The sequence below is a fragment of the Neopsephotus bourkii genome, unplaced genomic scaffold (assembly GCF_033783945.1).
Source record: "Neopsephotus bourkii isolate Nb327-2 ecotype Australia unplaced genomic scaffold, CSIRO-AGI_Nbou_v1 NB_1510, whole genome shotgun sequence".
Taxonomy (NCBI): Eukaryota; Metazoa; Chordata; class Aves; order Psittaciformes; family Psittacidae; genus Neopsephotus; species Neopsephotus bourkii.
The window spans coordinates 37,901-57,973 of NW_026901986.1; the positions used below are offsets into that span (position 1 = coordinate 37,901).

Below are 20,073 nucleotides of genomic sequence, written 5' to 3' on the forward strand. Positions count from 1 at the left end.
GCAGAAAGGAATCCTAAAATGATAGTAGAAATAACTAAAAGCAGTGCATTACCCCATATGGATAATTCACTGAGGGCTTATTTCACCGTTGGACTGACTTCATCCTAGTGTAAGCACAGGACATCTGTAATATAAAGACATCGCATATACAAGGTCTAAACCGCTCGTTTTGATACCTGAAGGTTTTGTCTTGCTGTTTTACAGAATGCAAGACAATGGTCCGGGTTGAAAGGGACTTTAAAGCTCATCCAGTTCCAACCCCTGCCATGGGCAGGGACACCTTCCACTAGAGCAGGTTGCTCCAAGCCCCTGTGTCCAACCTGGCCTTGAGCACTGCCAGGGATGGGGCAGCCACAGCTTCTCTGGGCACCCTGTTCCTCTTGGCAGATGGAGTGGTAGTTAGGTGTGACTTCATTACCTCCGCCCGCGGATGATCCATAAATGAGCCGAAACTCTTTAAGTCTGTTTTGAATGGAGATGAGGTGCTTCTCAGTAATCACATAAGTTGTTCTGCTGTTGGTACTATTACTGTAGGTGTTACTTAGAATATGGTTTGGTGGTATACACTGTTGACAGGTAGAGTAACATGCGGTTGCTGTATTCGACCATTAATGAAGGTGGCTGGTATGGAGAAAAAGACAAAAAGAAAAAAAAAAAAAAGAGTTAATTTCTCAGAGAAGTTTTCCATCCTCACACGGGTTTTAGCTGGCATACCAGAACACAGCAGCTACCTTCTTTACCCTTAGCAGTGCATCATTACACTAGAAAATAAGATATTCTATCCCACACAAGGATTGCTGTGAAGATAATTCCATCCAAACAAGTGCTTTTTTGGCAAATGCAAGAACGTCGGGAGGAATCAAAGCTGAAGCTGTGAACATAGAGACAAGCTGTCTATTGCAGATTTAACCTTAGACTCTGGCAAGAGGGAGGACTCAGCAAGTCGAATTTTGGTGTTTATATAGATGATGATCACTGCTTGTTGTAGTTTATTCAGCCTTCCCATAAAAGTAACAGCAATAATGGTGAAGATTCTGGTAGTTTTCGTGAGATCTTTAACTCTGCGATACACTTCACACTTGTTTCTTATGTTTGTCTCCATAGACTGAGGCCCTTGATAGTATGTTTACGAATATAGCAGTGAAATTTGTCCACATGGATTAGTCTGTGGGAACAGAGCTATACTTGGGTTCAAGTAGTAGCCTTGTTACTGATCTGAATATAGTTGTGGGGATTTTTTAATGAAAAAACATTTATATTAAAGTGCTTCATTTGTATTTGTTCTCAAAGAACAAACAAAAATCACAGCAACAGCGAGCTGGGTGAAATGGATTATTTTTTTTGTATCCATGTCTTCCCTTTCCCATTTCTTCACATAGAATAAATTAAAGTTGTCCTAATGCTGCAGAAAGTTACTGCTTCCTGCTGCTTGTGGAATCTCCGATTATTACTTCAGTAGCTTCGTTATTTTAACACTAATGTAGCTAAATCAGTCTCTGTATTGCACAGGGACAGAAAGGCAAAGTTGAACTGATACTAAAAGGATTTTGTCCTCAAACTGCTTCACTTCCCCCGGTGAAGACTTTTTAGAACACTTGTTAGCACTAAGCAGGAAAAAATCAAGGCCTTACGATCCAATTTTCACAATGCTGTTCATTTTCAAGAGTAGAATGGGCAGAGTGGAGCAGGCAGCATCTATGCTTGCTGGCTGTATGCTCTGTTTCCCTCTCCCCTTTCCATGGGACAACCATTCCAGGAAAATAAATATGCCCCATCCCTGGCAGTGTTCAAGGCCAGGTTGGACACAGGGGCTTGGAGCAAGCTGCTCTAGTGGAAGGTGTCCCTGCCCGTGGCAGGGAGTTGGAACTGCATGAGCTTTAAGGTCCCTTCCAACCCAAACCAGTCTGGGATTCTATGTTTCTATGATTCCATCACTTTAATACAGATTAAAAATCCTGGCCAATGAACCTGAATACCTCTTCTGACTGAAAACATAGTATTGAGCTTATTATGTGCTTTATGTTAACATACCCTGCTTGCAGGACACCAGCTAGTAAATTTAAGTCTTTGATAGTTCTGGTGAATGAGGAAAGTAGAAAAAGCAAGTAGGTGCTGCCCTAAACTCTTTTTTGTTTTTTTTTTTTTTTTCAGTGCCATTTATTTTCCTGTGCCCTCAATGCAGAAGATGGATGGATTATTTTTGTGTAGCAGTTCTGTGCTTCAGTGGTCTTGCACTTCTTTGGCAGCAAAAGCTAACAAATTGAGTCCTTACCTGCACATAAAGGGAAGGATCTGAGCAGAAACCCCAGATCCTGGAATGGGCTTTGATGGACAATGAAGAGTCATTGTGAAAGTAGACCAGCAAGAAAAATCCAGACCCCAGGCATACTTATGTACCTGAGTCTCACAGAGACTGCAACACTGGCTCTCCAACATACTTCACAGAAGGAGGGTCGCATGGCCATGAGACTATTTCTTATCATCAAGAGACCACTGATTAAATTTTTCAAAACCTGTTGATTTCAGAAGGTTGCAGAAATGCTACCTAGGTAAAGAAAATGGTAACAGTAATCCCAGCTTCATGCTAAAGGTGAATTTTATAAGTGAACTTCGTGTTTGCTCCCTGAGTAGGTCTAGTTACTGTTTTTTCTTATCTCACTCTAGCCACAAAATGGATTTAGTTTTCTCTGTACCTTGTATTCTGCCTAGTGGACAAAAGTGGAGACTAGGGATTAGAATGGGGGTTACAGCTACATCTGGCACATTAATTTTTGTGGTGAGCAAGGCTTGATTCTATCAGTTCCAGGATCTGTGTTTTTTCCTACTGTGGCATTGTATAATCTCTTGGTTTTCGAGCCCCACAAATGGAGTTCTGCCCACAATATACGTTACTAATGATGACTCAAGCCATTAAAACAGCCCTCAGTTCTCCTGGTCCTGCCAGGCTGGGTCACAATCCCCTAAGTGAAAGTGGATTTTAAGTAGAAGATGTCTTTCCTTAGCAGCTAAATATTGTGCCAGCAGCCTACAGTAAAAAAAGCACTGAGATGTTCCTGTCTGTACGTCCATGTCCAGGCTGTGCACTGGTGTCTCGCCACTGCCATTCTGGTGGTAGAAATTTTGTGTGCTAAATAAATAATGTAGGGTCTGGTTTGTTTTGTTTTGTTTTTTATATAATTGAGTGAAATAATAATTCCTTTGAGCTTATTTCAGAGGAAATTCTCGCTGTCACATTGTGATTGTACAGATAGAGTGGAATTCTGATCCACATGTGGATCATCTCATCCCACAATAAATGGAGGGTTCCTTTGTAATTGTGTAATTAGTTTAAGCTGCAAAGACTTGTGAGAGGTGAAGGTAAAGCAACCCCCCTTACACATATAGGAACAAGAGCATGGTACCAGTCCAAATTCATACTCTATTGCTTTTTTCCACTGGAAAATTATAAGAACCCCCAGATTTGTACTGTTCCAGCATGCTGACTGTTACAGCAGCTGCACTGCTCATATGCACAAGCTATGGAGGCCGTACTACTCATTTTTAAACAAATCACATTAGAACCTTTGTCATGGTTGAAGCCCAGCTGGCAACCCAGAACCACGCAGCTGTTCGTTCACTCCCCCCTTCCCTCCCTTCCCCTGCTCCTGGAGGGATGGGGAGGAGAATCAGAAGAATGTAACTCCTATGGGTTAAGAGCAGTTCAGTAACTCAGGTATAACACAAGCCACTACTGCTACCACCAATAACAATAATGATAAGGGAAATAACAAGGGAAGAGAATTCAACCGCCCATCACCAGCTGACCGATACCCAGCCCGACCTGAACAGTGATCTCACCCTTCCAGGTAACTGCTCCCAGTTTATATAGTGGTCATGATGTGCTGTGGTATGGAATACCTCTTTGTCCTGTCTCTGCTTCCTGCTGGCTTCCCCTCTGTTGTGGTTTAACCCCAGACAGCTTATCCACTCACTTCCCTGCCCCTCTTCTTGCCCTCCCCTATTCTCAGAGGAATGGAGAGGAGAATGCAACTCCCACAGGTTGAGATAAGAACAGTTTAGTAATTAAGGTATAACACAAATCACTACTGCTACCACCAATAATAGTAATGATAAAGGAAATAACAAGGGAAGAGAATACACCACCTCATCACTAGGCGACCGATAACTCGCCCCCCCAGCCCGACCAAGCACCGACCGATACCTCCTCCAACCCTGCAGTCCACTTAGCCCTTCCGGGTAACTCCCAGTTACATCCAGGGCATGACGTGCTGTGGTATGGAATACCTCTTTGGTCAGTTTGGGTCAGGTGTCCTGTCTCTGCTTCCTCCCAGCTTTCCCTCCTCCGTCGCAGAGCATGAGGCTCACAAAGTCCTTGGCCAAACCAAAACATCAATTTTATCAGCCCTGCTCCCAGCTGAAAGTCAAAACACAGCACTGTACCAGCTACCAAGAAGGAGAAAAATGACTGCTGCTGCTAAACCCAGGACACCCTCCTCCCTGACAAGCATGAGACTCAGAAAGTCCTTGGTTAGAGTAAACATTACTGAGCAACAACTAAAACCATTGGTGTTACCAGCGCAGTTCCCAGGCTGAAAGTCAAGTACACAGCACTGCACCAGCTACTAAGAAGGAGAAAAATGACTGCTACTGCTGAACACAGGACAACCTTCTATCCATTCACATTCACTCACTAAGCACAGTGTCAATATAGTCAGAAGACTAAGCTCAGTCAAGAGCCACTCAAAAGTGCTAAAATGTCTTGGGGTTTCTGTTTACCACCCATTTCATGTATTTCAAGTCCAAACCCAAATGTTTATGCATTTTTCTTATTTAAAAACGTGGGTGGTGGAGAGCAGAGTGAGCAATCCTGTAGGAACTATGTAGATGTTCAACAAGAACTCACGAGGTAATAAAGACAAACACAGGTCTGGAATGTCTGGTAGTTCTCAGTTTCTTGTTTGCCTGATAATTTGATGACAACGTGCTGCATTTCCCCAAGGACATCACAGAGCCAGGTTCAGCCCTCCAACAACCCCTGCTACAACACTGGCAAAGCATGCATCAAATTAAAATGAGCACTTGTGGGCAATTTTTTTAAGCTCAAGTTGATGCAGTAAAGAGAATTAAGAAACTTTCTGAGGGCAGAATCAGTCTTTGATGAAAATACATATTTTAAAAACACTAGTCAATTATTAGCTAAGCTGCCAGAACGCTAGAACTCTTTACAAAGCAACCTTTGACTCCTGGACCCATCCCTGTTGACACTGGAGCCTGAAGACACCTCTTGTACCAACCAATCCCCTGTGGGGATGGAGTCACATGCAGTCTGTTCACAAAACCCTCTGCAAACTTGAGTATCCCCATCAAAACTTTCAGGGCTGGTGGACCATGGAGCTCCTCATAAATGTAAGAAAATGGATAGAAGATAACAAATCGGCCTTTTTGCCACCTGTGTGCAATAAGCTTATGTAAGTAAATGAAGTTATTATTTTTAAAACCAGTTCTTAGATATAGTCTTAGCTATAAGAGGAAGCTGCTAAAATGCATATATTGTAAAATCATACATGGTAAAATCAGTAAGAAACTGTAGTTCCTCTCAGACTAAAGTCAGTGCTGTTTCAAGGAACAGGAAATGAAGTGAAATGTTTTGCAGTAACTCAGCATCAGCTGTAAAGATCAACTCAAACATAATATATTTGCCTCAACTTAAAGTCTCTTGTAGGAAGTTAGACTGAGTTAAGGGGATTTGTGTCAGGCCTTGTGACAATAAGCTCATAGAAATCAGAGGAGGTGGCATCCACATCTGCAGAGGGTACGGTAAGGTTTAGTAGCAGAGAGTAGCGCCAAATTACAACTTGAAACAGTTGTTAGAGCTGCTGAGTGCCGTTACATCATTGCAAAGGAGCTAAAGCTGCACAAGCAATCAAAACTGGTAGGACTTACCACTGGAAGGTAAGAAGGAAGGAAGGGCAGGGGCACCAGAAGAGCAGGTTTCCAGGTCATTTCCAGAGCTGTCAAGGAAGGGTAGGGAGGCTGAAGAAGCAGCTTGAAGGTATGGATTGTATTCTGAGTGAGACAACTGATACAAGGAAAAAGTGTGGGCATTATGCAGTTGTACAGCATTCATATTCTCAGTGTCAAAGCTCATAAACAAATTCCAGTGTAAGGAGTCCAACATGTGGCACCTTCTAGTCACAACACTAGCAAGAATTTCATTTGTCAGTGAAGCTGAGGATGATATATTTTGTCTAAAATTATATATACTGCAAGCTTTCCAAGGAGTAATATAAAACCAGGTTTTATAAAGAAAAAGCTTTTTTTTTCTTTTTTTTTTTTTTTTTTGCTTTCAATGAAAAATAATAATCTTGCTTTACTCTTTGAATCCTGAGATGTTCCTGTATGTACGTCCATGTCCAGGCCTAATGACTTGGCTGTGCACTGGTGTCTCGCCACTGCCACTCTGGTGGTAGAAATTTTGTGTGCTAAATAAATAATATAGGGTCTGGTTTGTTTTGTTTTCTTTTTTTATACAATTGAGTGAAATAATAATTCCTTTGAGCTTATTTCAGAGGAAATTCTCGCTGTCACATTGTGATTGTACAGATAGAGTGGAACCCTGATCCACATGTGGATCATCTCATCCCACAATAAATGGAGGGTTCTTTTGTAATTGTGTAATTAGTTTAAACTAAGCTGCAAAGACTTGTGAGAGGTGTAGGTAAAGCAATCCCCCTTACACATATAGGAACAAGAGCATGGTACCAGTCCAAATTCATACTCTATTGCTTTTTTCCACTGGAAAATTATAAGAACCCCCAGATTCGTACTGTTCCAGCATGCTGACTGTTACAGCAGCTGCACTGCTCATATGCACGAGCTATGGAGGCCGTACTACTCATTTTTAAACAAATCCTGCTTGTTTGTCATAGCTGGAACTTTTTGATGGTGTAATTAGATAATTATTAGTGATGAGAATGATTAACCCATAGATGCCTGTTTATTGTGTAAAAACTCAGCTAAACCCACAGGGTAACAGAATTAGTGGTGGACTTGCCATACAACAGATTAAGCAACAATGATTTATAGAGCAATATTTTCACTTTTCGTTACTGAACTAATTAAAAAAGTATGGGTTTTTATAAAAAAAATAACCCCTCTTAACAGCAGGTTACAAGACACCCTTTCTCTTGCCTTTTTCTTACTGCTTTTCTCCTCTTTTATTCTCTGGAGTTGATTTGAATTTATTTCAGTAAGTATTAGCTGTGTTGTTACTGTTTTGGTCTTCCTGCCCTTTTTTAGTAGGAGTGTTTATTAATGCAGAAGTATTACAGTGCGTGCTCAAAACTGAACATTAAATCTGCATGGTACAAACAGATCTGATTTCAGTTCCTTATTTTAGGATACAGGCATGAAGCCAAGTGCAGTAACGTATACAACTTCCTAACATGAAAATGATCAATTTAAGAACTGTAATCTAATTAATTCTTTAGATTTTTATTTGACCAATTAATTTGGCATTCAGAGCTTATTATTTCTGCTTTACTAGTCCCTAATGTGTTGCTTATTATCATTTAAATACTCTAAAAAGTAACCAAGATAATGGTAACAGATCAGATATGTATATTCAGCCATTCAGAGCAGCTTCTCTCAGTTAAGGCTTGCAAGGTGCTAGCAGAGGGACACGTTGTTCTTCTCCGTGTTGCAGGGGAATATGGCTCTGCTGGTTCTGTGTTACTAGCATCTCCTCTTAGCTCAAGCATTACGCAGAATGTCCTCACTGAGAAGCAGAGGTCAACACACTTCAGTTCTCATATCAAAGAGGTTAAGAACAAATTTTGAATCACAGGCATCATTTATAAGGGGGTGGGGTAGGTGTGAGGGTGTGTAACAAATTAAATCCTGCTACCTTACCTCTTTACTAGTGTAAGTGCAGTGATAGGTAATGGGGGTTACAGCTGTTCTTTTTGACAGCTGAGAGAAGTGCTCATTTGTGCTCTTAAAAGGGGCAGAGTTAAGCCAAAGGGCCTGAACTTCCTTTTCTGAATTAGCTATAACCACAATGAAACTATGGTAATGTCCCACCTTAGCAAAACCAGTAAAAATAGAAGAGAAATTCGCTGATAATTTCTACCATTGTGTCTCTGGTAATTCTACCAACGGGGGGAAAAAAGTATGTTTTTACTGTTATTAAACTTCTAAAGTGTTTTACCTTTACAGAAATTTTCCAGCTTCTTATGTAGCATCCTTTACCTTCACAGTTGGTAACTTGTCCCCTTTTCATAGCTGGAAGCACTGAAATACCAGGAGGGAGGTAGCTGGCCTCTGGTCACTTGGCAGGACAGTCACAGAGCAGAGAGATTCATCCCAGAGCTCTTGAGTTCTCATTCTGGATGTTGCTTAGCATTCAGCCTTGTTTCACTGACTCACTGTCCTCAAAGAACTCAAAAGTAATCTTCAATGAAATAAAGACCATCAGGAGTGGAGGTAGCTTTAAAATGTCACTTTCTTTTCTAGGCATCGCCATCAATTAAGTGTGATGTTTGTTGGAGGACCAAATGAAAGGAAGGATTATCATATTGAAGAAGGAGAAGAGGTAACCCATAGCCTGCTTATATTTTTCTGTTCTAATTGATCTATAATGATTAAAGTGCAGCTACTTTTGAAGCTACAGATTAGGAAAGCCAGGCTCAGTGATGTTGTATTTATTAGATCTATTGAAAGACTTAAACAGAATCGCTCACCAGAACCATAGACCATCTGTGCATTTCCTTTGAAACAAGCACATGATATCCGATCTGTTTTGCTGTAATTCATTTACAACAGGAAACTAGAGAAAGTTGCTCTGACACATCAGAATGTCTCATTTCAACATTTTGGAGGAAAACTTTGGAAAGGTAATGATATTTCTGAAGTGCTGTTTCATTGCAGAAGAGACTGATCTATGTTTCAAAAGTAACTCTGAAATTAAAAAATATTTGGATTGTCCTGAAATTATGATTTTTTTCTGGACTTTGTGACAAAGATCAGCATTTTCAGCTTCCATTCAGGGTTGGAAGCCTAAAGAACAGAACCTCTAAATACTTTTCACATCAATCCCCTTTGCTGCACATCTGTAGCCATTGTGCCAAATGCAAAATATAGGAAGAAAGAGCAGAAACTGATCAAAACTGTAACAATTTGCATCTACCTTCTTTACTGCTTTGTTCATGGAATTGTCAACTTGGCCTGAGGACTTCCCTGAGTCAGGGGTATCTGAACTGGCTCTGAAGGCACGCTCAGGGAGGGGGGGATACACAAGGGCTGGCAGTGAGGATTTCAGGATGGGAGACCATTTGCACCTTGCTTCCAGCAGAATAACTGAATTTCATGCAATCCCAATAAAATTTGGCCACCTAATCTAAAGTACCTTTGCAAGCCCCAGCTTCAGCATCCACACAGTTCAAGACGGAAGTGAGTCAAGTTCAGTAAATCCTTTTAAAAAGTGTTTGCTTCTCACTGAATCTTTTCGCAGCCAACCCAACCATTTCACAACAGCCTTCATTACTTCTCTGTTACAGTTGTGGCACACAGGTGGCTGTAGTCATTGTAACCATATCTGAAAGAGCAGATGCTACCTTATCACTGTCTGACTCCTGCCTCCTTTGGATTGCCACTACGGTCTCACAGCTCACCCGTGGCTGTGGATAAAAGCATCTCCATCTCCTACCAAGTTACCTAACACACTCCATTATGCATGTCCATTATGTCTTTCCCATCAGCTGCACAGCGGGAGCTCTGGCAACACCCAGGACCACGCTGGCAGGTTGTTCGGGCTGCTAAGGAGGCAAACCAGGTCTCAGTGCAGTGCATGTGAAATGACTGTTGCCAACCAGAAGAGTTTAGCATCCATTATATATTACAAGGAAATTCCAGAGATACTTAGCTGGGGAAAACAAAATGTCATTTTATCAATGTGGTCACGTCCCTGAGAAAGGAGCAATCACATCTGCAGCATGGCTGCTTGGAAAGCACTGAAGAATAGCTAATCAGTACACTGCTTTTATGGAATATTATAAAGTATTATATATTACATTAAAAACAGAGTGAGTGAATTTTGTTATAAAGGTCAATGGCACTAAGATTCAGATGGAAGTTGATGATTCCAACTATTTTTTTCTGTAACTCAACCTGTTTGTCTTAACACAATTCATTTTTTTCTTGCTCTGAAGGACTGATTAGAGATATACACTAAGAGATGAACACACAAAACTGAGCTGAAGTTTAACTCGTAGAAGGGTTTGCACTACAATGTTAAATATATAGATTTTTTTTTTTCCTTGTCCTTACAACCCTCTCTCCCCCTGCATCTCCCATTTCCTACTGGATTATTCATCAATGACCCATTGCTGTGGGAATCAGTTACACAAAGCAGTTTAACATATGAGCCAATTTTGGTCACTTTTATAGAGGTACAAGATAGTCATACATTACATTTTATGACACCTTTTTATCAGGCACATTTGCACCTTCCTGAGATCAAATACAGATCCATGTTTTTCATTAGAGAAGAGCTGTGAGACAGAGTATCCTAATAAACAGGCATATTCCTGAATTAGATTTGGGATAAAGAAACCTAAACCTCATTCAAAACCATGATCAGCTCATTATTTTGTCAGGCAAAAGGTCATTTATAGTTCTGAGTGATAATTCAGAAGAAAAACTTTATAGCCATCCTATTAAAAGGCCAAATTACAAAGTGAGAACCCACAAATCCTTTATGCAAATGTGGCTTTCATAGACATAACTGCAGTTTTAATGATCATATGGAGCAATGGTATGAAAAAAAATCTTACTGGCTCATAACTTTCAGAGGCAAGGTGAGAATTAATAAGAGGAGGGTTGTTAATCATAACCAGAAGATGCCACATAGTAAGCAGGAAAGCAAAATGAAAGGCAGAGGTCTGGGAAATGAAAGGAAGAAAATTAGAAGGTATAAAAAGAATAATAATTAACAAATAAGCATATTTAGTAACAAAAGAGATGAAAAGACTGGTGAAGAACCTTTGTTTCTTCCTTGAGCCACATTTTTCACCCAGAAAGAAAAAGCCATGTCTCATTTTGACCCATGATGTAGTAGCAATGTACAAATCGAGGCTTTTCTATCTAACGCACTCGGTGACAAGGGCTACTAGAGCATTTTATATGGTCATTCAGCAACACCAGAGAAAATGACACTGAAAGAACCTGGCGAAATGGAGTACAAGGAGGATAAGTAGCTTGGCACAGTGGCCATCTAGACAGGACTTATTTATCCATGGGGATGTTCCTGGCACAAGGTGAACTTTTGTGTAAGAGCTCTCAGCATGAGCTCTTTTCCAGTACATCTTCAGCTCCTTCTACTGCGTCATTCCCTCAGCAGCATATTTATTCTTTCTTATGTTCAGAAAGGTGATTTTTCAGGGGCACGTATTAAAATTTGAAAACTCTTTTGGAAACAGTACTGATTCAGAAAATGGATTAAGCTTTCCTAATGTTGGAAGAGGTTTATGTGGGGGTTTTCATATCCTTCACAGGTTTTTCCTTCCCCTATTTATTTTCCATTTTGCTATGAAAGTGGTAGTGAATTACTATAAATAAAATTATTTTCATTATAGTTCTAACGTTTAATCATGTTTCAGACAATTTGAGCTGCAATAGCAGTTATATGAAATAATCTATTTGGTTTCTGAATACAGCAAAGAGAACATGGAGAGCAAACAGGAGTTTGGCAAAGTGGCAGAAAAGTAAAGTTGGCTTTTTGAAGTATTGTTCCTCTGTATTATATAAAACAAGCAAAAATGTGCCCGTTATTCCAGGTCAAAGAGAGACCTGCTTACATATCATAGCACAGTCCTGCCATGAAACATGAGGCTAGATCTGAGCACAGCAAAGCCACTCTGAAAACAGAGCTATGGAAAACTTACTGAAGACAGAATTATGGATTCGCTGGATCTGTCCTTATAGGATCACAGAATCAACCAGGTTGGAAAAGACCTTTAGGCTCATCCAGTCCAACCCTTTCCCAGCACTGCCAAGGCCACCACTGACCCATGGCACTGAGGCCTCGTCTCCACGCTGTGTGAACACTTGCAGGGATGGTGACTGCAGCCCTGCCCTGGGCAGCCTGTTCCAATGCCTGAGCACCCTTTGGTGCCAGATAGAAGGAAGACATGCTTCAAATATGACCCTTTTCCACACACAGTAGGCTGCTGCTGGGATTCAAGAGTATCTGCAGAAACAAAGCAGAACAGCTTCCAAATAAGCAATTATTCCCAAATGAGAAAGCTCCATTAAAAAAGTGAAAGTACACACCCCAAAATCATGTGCATTTGGAGTTTGCTTGGAAAAATGACATTTAATTTCACTGAATGCAATAGTGAAGACTCTGCTATATCCAAAACGAATCTGTATATACAGTGCAATTACCAGAGATCTGAACCATAACATCCCATTCCCTCAAAGAATAATCCCAGAAGTAAAGACTGCACAATGGAATCCCACTGGGTTCCCAGAATGGCTCTATAAGCAGCTACAGACCTGTTATATAGACTGCCAAATGTATGTGAGATAATGGAAATAATCCATGGTTAGTAACATTTTCAAAAGCAACAAAGATTGGAGTCTAGTTGTTGTTAGAAAATAATCTGCCAATATTTGCAATTAAGGTTGAATGTATTTATACATATATCCTTTATATACAGAATATGAAGTACAGAATGTTTTGAGGTAGGTGCCTGAATGTTGTTTTCCTGTTCCTTCAGCTTTTTTACCAGGTTAAAGGAGATATGTGTTTGAAGATAATTGAAAATGGGAAACGAAAAGACATTGTCATCCGAGAAGGGGAGGTAAAATGAGGTTCTTTTTCTGTTACTGTTGTACATAGGTATGTTAAATGAATAGTTTATAGAAAGGATTTAAACGTCAGTTTACCCCTGCTGTGCAAGAGATGGGTCAGGATTACAAAAACCCCATCTTGGATGCAGTATAACAAAATCCATGTCATTAACACAATTAAGGTGTTCAACATTTCCTAATTTCAGTAACACATCAAAATGTTTCTGAGCATTTGGGATACCCATGCAGATAGTCAGCAATACACTGAGAACTGTTATTCCCCTGCATGGCATGGAATCTACCAAGTGAATTCTAGTAGATCAGTCTTATTTGCACAGTCAGGTATATACTGCCCACCCACCCAAACATGCCATTAAGCAAACTGCCTAGAACTTAGAAATGAAGAGATTGGGCTATTTTCAGCCTTCTTTAGTCCTCACAACCAGCCTCTGCAACCACCACAATACAAAAGTGGTTGGAAAAGAACTATTTATGGATAACATGTACCCAGCTGCACTCAGCTGTTTCTCTTTCATACCAGTGGACTTGCTAAAGCATAGATTGTAGTGCTCTTAATGAGTGACTAGATATTTTACTTGGCAATACTACAAGTTATTACATGTGCTACAACTGCCACTCATTATTATTGTCACAAGCTTGAACTGTGCTCAGTCTTTGAAAGGATTATTAGATCTAGCAGGGCCAGCCTTTAAAACAGAAGATATATTAGACTCAGTAACTTGAGGTGATTAAAATTATTATGACATCTTCAGTGAAGGAAATCTACCTTTTCAAACCTATAAACAGTCAGACTTCACACCGGAGAAGTGCATCAAGCTGACATCTTGGCATGTACCAGAAGCATTAATAAAAAGGAGCATACAATATCCTTTAGTGGGAAGACTGACGCTAGCCCTGGTAAAGCACAATCATTAGTTCAGTTTTGCAGCCAGCAGTTGTAATGAGTTGCCAAACTTGGCTAAGGAAGGGGACAGGGCTTATTCCTTCCTTTCGCTTCCCGTATATATATATTTCCTTTGATTATTATTACATTTTGCTTTTATTTCTATCATTAAACTTCTCTTATCTCAACCCATGCTGCCACCTTCCTATTCAGTCAGCTGCTGGGAAAAGTGTTACTCTCAAACTTCAGCAACAGCCTTCTCCCAGCCAGATGTTGCCTGTTTACTTTGTCACTTGCATAAGTAGCCCCTCTTGTTTGTTGATTATTTCTGGAGAGAATAACACTCCTCACCATGCGATCACAGGTGTTCACTCTGTTTCCTTGAGCTGACAAACTTGCCTTTCATTTCCATTTCTGCCATGCAAATTGCAGCAAATTTGTAAATTCCAGATGAGCAACTGGTTAGATTTTCATTTCAGTTGCATCTGAGAATGGTGAGGACCTGGCTGCCATAAAGGCAGTGCTGATTGCAGAGTCAATGCTCACCCTTAACTGAGAAAGCAAGAAGTGGTACCTGTTGGGCTGTTGGTACCAAAGTGGGTGCAGCTGAAAAGGGGCAACACAGGATCAACAGAGTACAGGAAGAGCAGGGCAGAAAAAGGAGCAGAGGATTTTGCAGGTTGCAGGGCAGGGGAAGGATAACCCAAAGATCAGACTCCCTGGCACTGATGCTTTCCCATTTCTTTGAACAGATGTTCCTCCTACCTGCCAGGATACCTCATTCTCCTCAGAGATATGCAAACACTATGGGTCTTGTGATTGAGAGGGAAAGATTAAAGACAGAAATTGATGGGCTCAGGTGAAGTATAAACTGTTGGTAATCTGTAAGGATTTGTCATATAAATTAATTTCTCATGTCAATACAATACTGTATTTTATTTCCCTGATAATTTATCACATTCACACTGGCAATTCTGTGCTAACTGTACCCACACATCTATTTATCTATACACACATAAACAGAGAGCTCATTTAGCATTTCATGTAGTTAAACAACAAACATGTTTAAATGTATTAAATGTATGTTGTATCTACTTACGTATAGCCTGCTTGTATCACCTTAAGTTTTAAATTCTCAGAGCTCTGTAACACAAATCCAAAATCATTAGTTTATCAATTCTGGCAAGGAAAATATGAATTCCTTTGTAAGCACTGAAAGCAAAACGATGAAGAAGCTTTCTTGGCAAGCATGTGGGAAGCTGGACACAAAAGTAAATTTTCTTAAGACTAACCCCCTCTACATTGTACACGCCTCTGCCTGGCTTTTATTGCCTTATGAGAACAATATCTTCAGGGAAATGAGAGGTTTACTTTGTATTCTAGTGGGAGCAGGGCTAAGCCTTGTGCTGTACAAGAATTCATAAGTCTAAGAAGGCAAGTCACAGTAGTACCATTAACTAAGTTAGAAAAGCTGTGTTGATACTAACTGGATAACAGCTGAGAAAAGAGAGTTTACAGCTATTCATATAACCTATATAGATTTAAACCAGCAGTAATAGCTAATGTACCATTTCTGCCCTTTTGTCTATTGTTCTGGTTGCTGCATGGGTGGTGTCACGTATGCAGAGCTAGAAAGACTTTTTCATTCAAACCAGAGAGGCTAAAGAAAGAAAGAAAGAAGAAACTAAGAAAGGGACCATTCAAACAAAAAACGCCACGAATAAAATACACAACAAAAACCAAAACGCACTTGATTGGATTCCAAGCTAAAGAGAAATCCAGGTAGTTTAAAACACCATTACTCTGTGCACTTGTCCCTTTTCTTCCTTTCATTGCAGGTCTGTGGATTGTAAACATTTACCTGATTAAAAAGGAATTTCAGGCAGGAAACAATTGCCCAGTGATTCAGATAACACTGTTTATCTGTAATAAAGGAACACAAGTAGCTTTAGGTAACTAGGTAAAATAACCTAAACAGAAAGTCCGTGAATGGTAGGAGTTAGATGACAAATGGATTTTTAGGGATCCCAGGTAGATCTAGAGATTTGCACTCCAATTAGTCATGCTCTTGTGGAGAAATTAAACTAAAAGCTATGGTTTGCAGGTGGAAGAAAACTGTATTAACAAAGCACACTGTTAATTGAAAACTTATAATCAGATGCCTGAAAAGAAATCACTTGCTGGTTTTAGTGCCCTTGTTTTCATACTGACATGATGAACAAAGACAGCAGAAGTTTTAAAAGAGACCAGTTGCGTGCTTTTGAACCTGCACTGTCTCTCTGTGTGCTCCTGGGAGAGACTGTTTGGGATTTATGACCAGAACCTCTAATCTTTCTAAAACTCTTTTCTGCCAGCCATCTGCAGCACTGTACAAGAAGTCATAAGAAACTTTGACGTATGCTGATTCAAGGTCTAATATTATGTTACTGTTCCATTATTGATCATGCATAGAAGTCTCAGTCATAAATCAGAGCTCCCAGCATGCTGTTTACTGTACGAGTGAAGAATAAGTAGCTTGCACCAGTGTTTCAGCCTAAGTAATGATTACATGCTCTGTGCCATAAGAAGAAACCAAAAACCAAAAACCGCTAGCTAATCTTAATCCTATGGTGAACAAATGGAGAAGCAGCAAGTCTGATGTTGTTGGTTGTGTGATCCTAGTAAGCTGCAAAGTCCTTCCCACGTGCAAAGCCTTTTCCCAACCAAGACATCTGTAACCTCTGTCTTCTATGTAGATTCTCTGTGTTCAAAGTCTGTGCTTGTAGCACAGCTTTTTCCATACTGGAGGCATTAATAACATTGTTCTCTTCCATGTACCCTGGTTTTGCAAAACTTTAGGAGCCAGAGAGCTCTTAGAAAGTTTCTGGGCAACATGTACATAGATACAGATGACAGTCACGAATACACAAACATGCACAGTATCATTATATAAAGTCTCTTTTCCCTCTTCAAACACCAATCCAGTGAATAACTCAAAGGCCACATAGAACCTAAATACATTCAGTCAAAATATGACTGTACTGGAGCATCACTCCCTTGCCAATCCATGCCATCTTTTTAAATCTGTAGATAAATTATGTATTTGCCATGCCATAGATTAGAGCAACTAATTGTCAGCACAATATTTGCTTTTTAAGACATAAAATAATGCAAGTGAAGCACTAAGTTCCTCGTCAGGTGGGTGAGCTAAACAACACTTCCCAAATTTACACAAGGGACAAACACCTACATTTTTAATAACAAATCCAGAAGCCACCTCGTTTTCTTGTCAGCCCATGCATGGGCAATAAGCAAGCTGACTCTTTAATACAAGCATTTATGTCATAGGTGCATGGACGTGCTTACTGGAAAAGGCATTTGGGGACAGTCAGTTTTGCAGTAACTACATCCAAAGTGAGTTACAGGTCCCAAGGGATGATGGCACCCGTCCTTTCCAGGATTAAATCTGGAAAGTTTGCTAAAGCAATTAGGTGACTTATCTGTGGCTGATCAAGAGAACTACAAGGCCCTCCATAGGAGTTTGAGCATCCCACCCACCAGGTCAGCTAACCGGGGAAACAGACTCCCTAAATAACCAATCCTTCAGAACAAAGTACACCAGGCTTGTGAATATCGCACTCTTCCACAACGTAAAGCAGCTACTTTCTTGAAAAGCCTGAAGTGGCCCGATCAGTTAGTTAATAAGAAGATTGACTAACGATTTTACCTTGTCAGATACTACGTTAGAGATTCAACTAATGTCCTCTTTGAAAAATGGTTTCACTGTGAAGACCTTGGCACTCAACTTGCACCAATAATACAAGAGTAAGCTTTTTTCCTGTGATGATTTTAGAAGAATGGTTAAAACGATCTACTAGACCTTTATCGGTCTGTGACCTACACAGTTCATGTTCAGTTTACGCTGCATTTTACATAGACTTATTAAAACTTAATTGCTGCTTTATAATTTTTTAATCATATCCTGTATAGCCCAAGCTAATGAAATCAGCTTTAAAATAAAATGAAATCAAGTGTTCCTCACATCTGTCTGGAACAGAGTTTTTGAGCAAAGGAAAGCACACTTCTGCTAAGTGCAACTAGAACGGAATGAAACATTAACACTGATTGATGCTAGGTTAACTAGGTAAAAACACTAAATTGCCTTGGGGCTTCTTTCACTCTTGCTTTAATGCCAGTACTTTTAATCATGATTAATCAGTACTGTGGGAAAAGAGAGAGACTTTCTAGGAAATGTGTGAATATCAGCGATTGATTTGTTAATGTTTCCTAAAGGTGAGCAAGGAAACTGTTTATTGTCTTGAATTTTGGAGGACTTTAAGACAAACCCTCTGTCAATAAAAAAGCTAGACACTGTTGAATAACATGTGATAGTAGCTGAAGATCTGGTACATCCATTCTCAGCACAAAGCTTAATGGCCAGGATTACTGCCTAGTCTTTGCTAATCTACAGAACACGAGCATGGCTTTTTACTGGTGTTTAAATGTTTACTATTCCAGGTTTTTCAATTCAAGACAATATCGAACTGGAAAACCAAATCCAGGTAATGCAAATTCATTTCAGAATTTGAAAATTGTTCATTGAACAGCAGTGATTCTCTCCACAGAAAATGACCACATTTCTGGAGTCCTTGTTATGTAAATTAAAGTTACTTTGGGAAGTAATTCCTGTCATTACCCCAACCACGAGTAAAATCCATAGACATGATTGGTTGCCCATGTGATGCCATCATACTGACCTATCAGGTAACTGTGCAGTATAAAATCTAAACCTCTCTATCCCTGCACGCCATTCAAGTCTGACTGTGCAGAATGAGATTTTTGTGAGTTGAATCTACGCATTCGGTACCTACTTTTACTCCTTATAACTATACACTGTGATCTACTCTTGGGAAATAAGGACACCTAGAGAAAGACGATACTTTTAAATCATGTAGGGTCTGATCCATTTAACATTTTATCTCCATGCTGTCTTCTCTACTTTTTATTTTGCTTCTGTTTGTGGATAGTGATTATAACTTCCACACTGGAGCAGGTACTCCAGTCATGACTCCTCTCGAGTGTGTGGGAAGGAGACATAGGACACAGAAAGAGTGACTGTTAAAGAAACAAATCTATTAGTTATCTTTAGGAATCAGATCTCTCCAACACCGGTCCTTTCTATATGGCAACCAAAGTCTCTATTGCAAGGACAGTTGCAGCAGCACCTTCAGTGGGAAACTAGTTTTGCTGAAATCTTACAATCCTTTTGGCCCATAGGTCTATACAAACATCCAGCATGTGCATGATCCATTGCTATTAACAGAAACTATTACAAAATACCACCCACCTGTCTTAACTATGTACAAAAGACTACACAATGTGACCGTTTCTGGACCTTCAGGAAGGGTTTCTATGGGCTATTGGCAAGTGGTTTAGTTCAGTGCAGCCTGGTCAGTTCTGCTGCAGGAACTACCTGGACAGTCTCCACAACATTGCCAGGTTCCTAATCGAAACATGCGAAAGTATCAATGAGCTTAAGCACAGCAGGTGCTGCTGTTGGGATCTCCAGGGCAGCCCTCAATTCTCACCTGGAGAGCTCCTGCACCGGTCAGCCCAATGCTGTTGTGAAGGACACCAGTGGAGTCAATCCCACTGCTCAGCTGAGTTTGCCATTTCAAATCAGTCTGTTGTTTCATGTATGCAAACGACTGACTGGAAGCACATTCTGCACCAACCAGGAAATTCATGGCTAAGGTGCACTGTATGTGCACACATGCATAGCTCCAATACCCAGCTATGCTACTCTTACAACCACATAACAAACTGTCATGTCATCCTTCACTCACATTCATAACTTAAATTCCATAGCTCTTGCCCAGGTTAAATCGCTCTTGCCCTCTCTAAAAAGGTTTTGGAACCAGTTGTCCTTAGTTTCCATATTCATCCCCAAGTATCCTAAGTAAGAGGATTTTCATGAAATACTCTCCTAGAGAAATATTCTCTCTAGTGGAACATAATTCCCACATCTATCCCATTTCTCAGCTTGATACTCACCATAAAAATGTCACTGCTTGCCATCTCAGTCACTAATGAAACAAAGTTCTCACTCAAATCCTAAAACTGGGGAAAGGATTTTTTGGTGTATGAACATAAACTTTCTTAAAAAGAGGTAACTAAGTCACTGTCACCAAAATGAAGAGTTCACAGAAGAGTCCTGTGGACTGAACAACGTCACAAGTCCTTGCAATCAGGAAATGATAAACCACTCAGAAACCCTGCCTGAAAGACTTTGCAGCTGAACCAGCTTTTGGCATTGGCTTTTACTGACCAGGAAATGT

At 40.2% G+C, this 20,073-nt stretch overlaps 1 protein-coding gene across 3 annotated transcripts in view; it reads left to right on the top strand.

The window, feature by feature from the left end:
* Window positions 1-5,291: 5,291 nt before the first annotated feature.
* The window catches only part of HAAO (3-hydroxyanthranilate 3,4-dioxygenase), a 29,660-nt gene continuing 14,878 nt past the window's right edge, over window positions 5,292-20,073 (top strand). Inside the window, exons 1-6 of one of the 3 annotated variants that reach the window (XM_061369707.1) lie at window positions 5,292-5,468; window positions 8,515-8,593; window positions 12,792-12,863; window positions 14,509-14,615; window positions 17,471-17,560; window positions 18,254-18,297. In XM_061369707.1, the coding sequence (XP_061225691.1) occupies window positions 5,320-5,468; window positions 8,515-8,593; window positions 12,792-12,863; window positions 14,509-14,615; window positions 17,471-17,560; window positions 18,254-18,297 (541 nt within the window). In that variant the 5' untranslated portion in view covers window positions 5,292-5,319. Of the gene's footprint in view, window positions 5,469-8,514; window positions 8,594-12,779; window positions 12,864-14,508; window positions 14,616-17,470; window positions 17,561-18,253; window positions 18,298-20,073 lie in introns of all 3 variants that reach the window. The other 2 variants (XM_061369706.1, XM_061369708.1) reach the window with 2 other exon arrangements.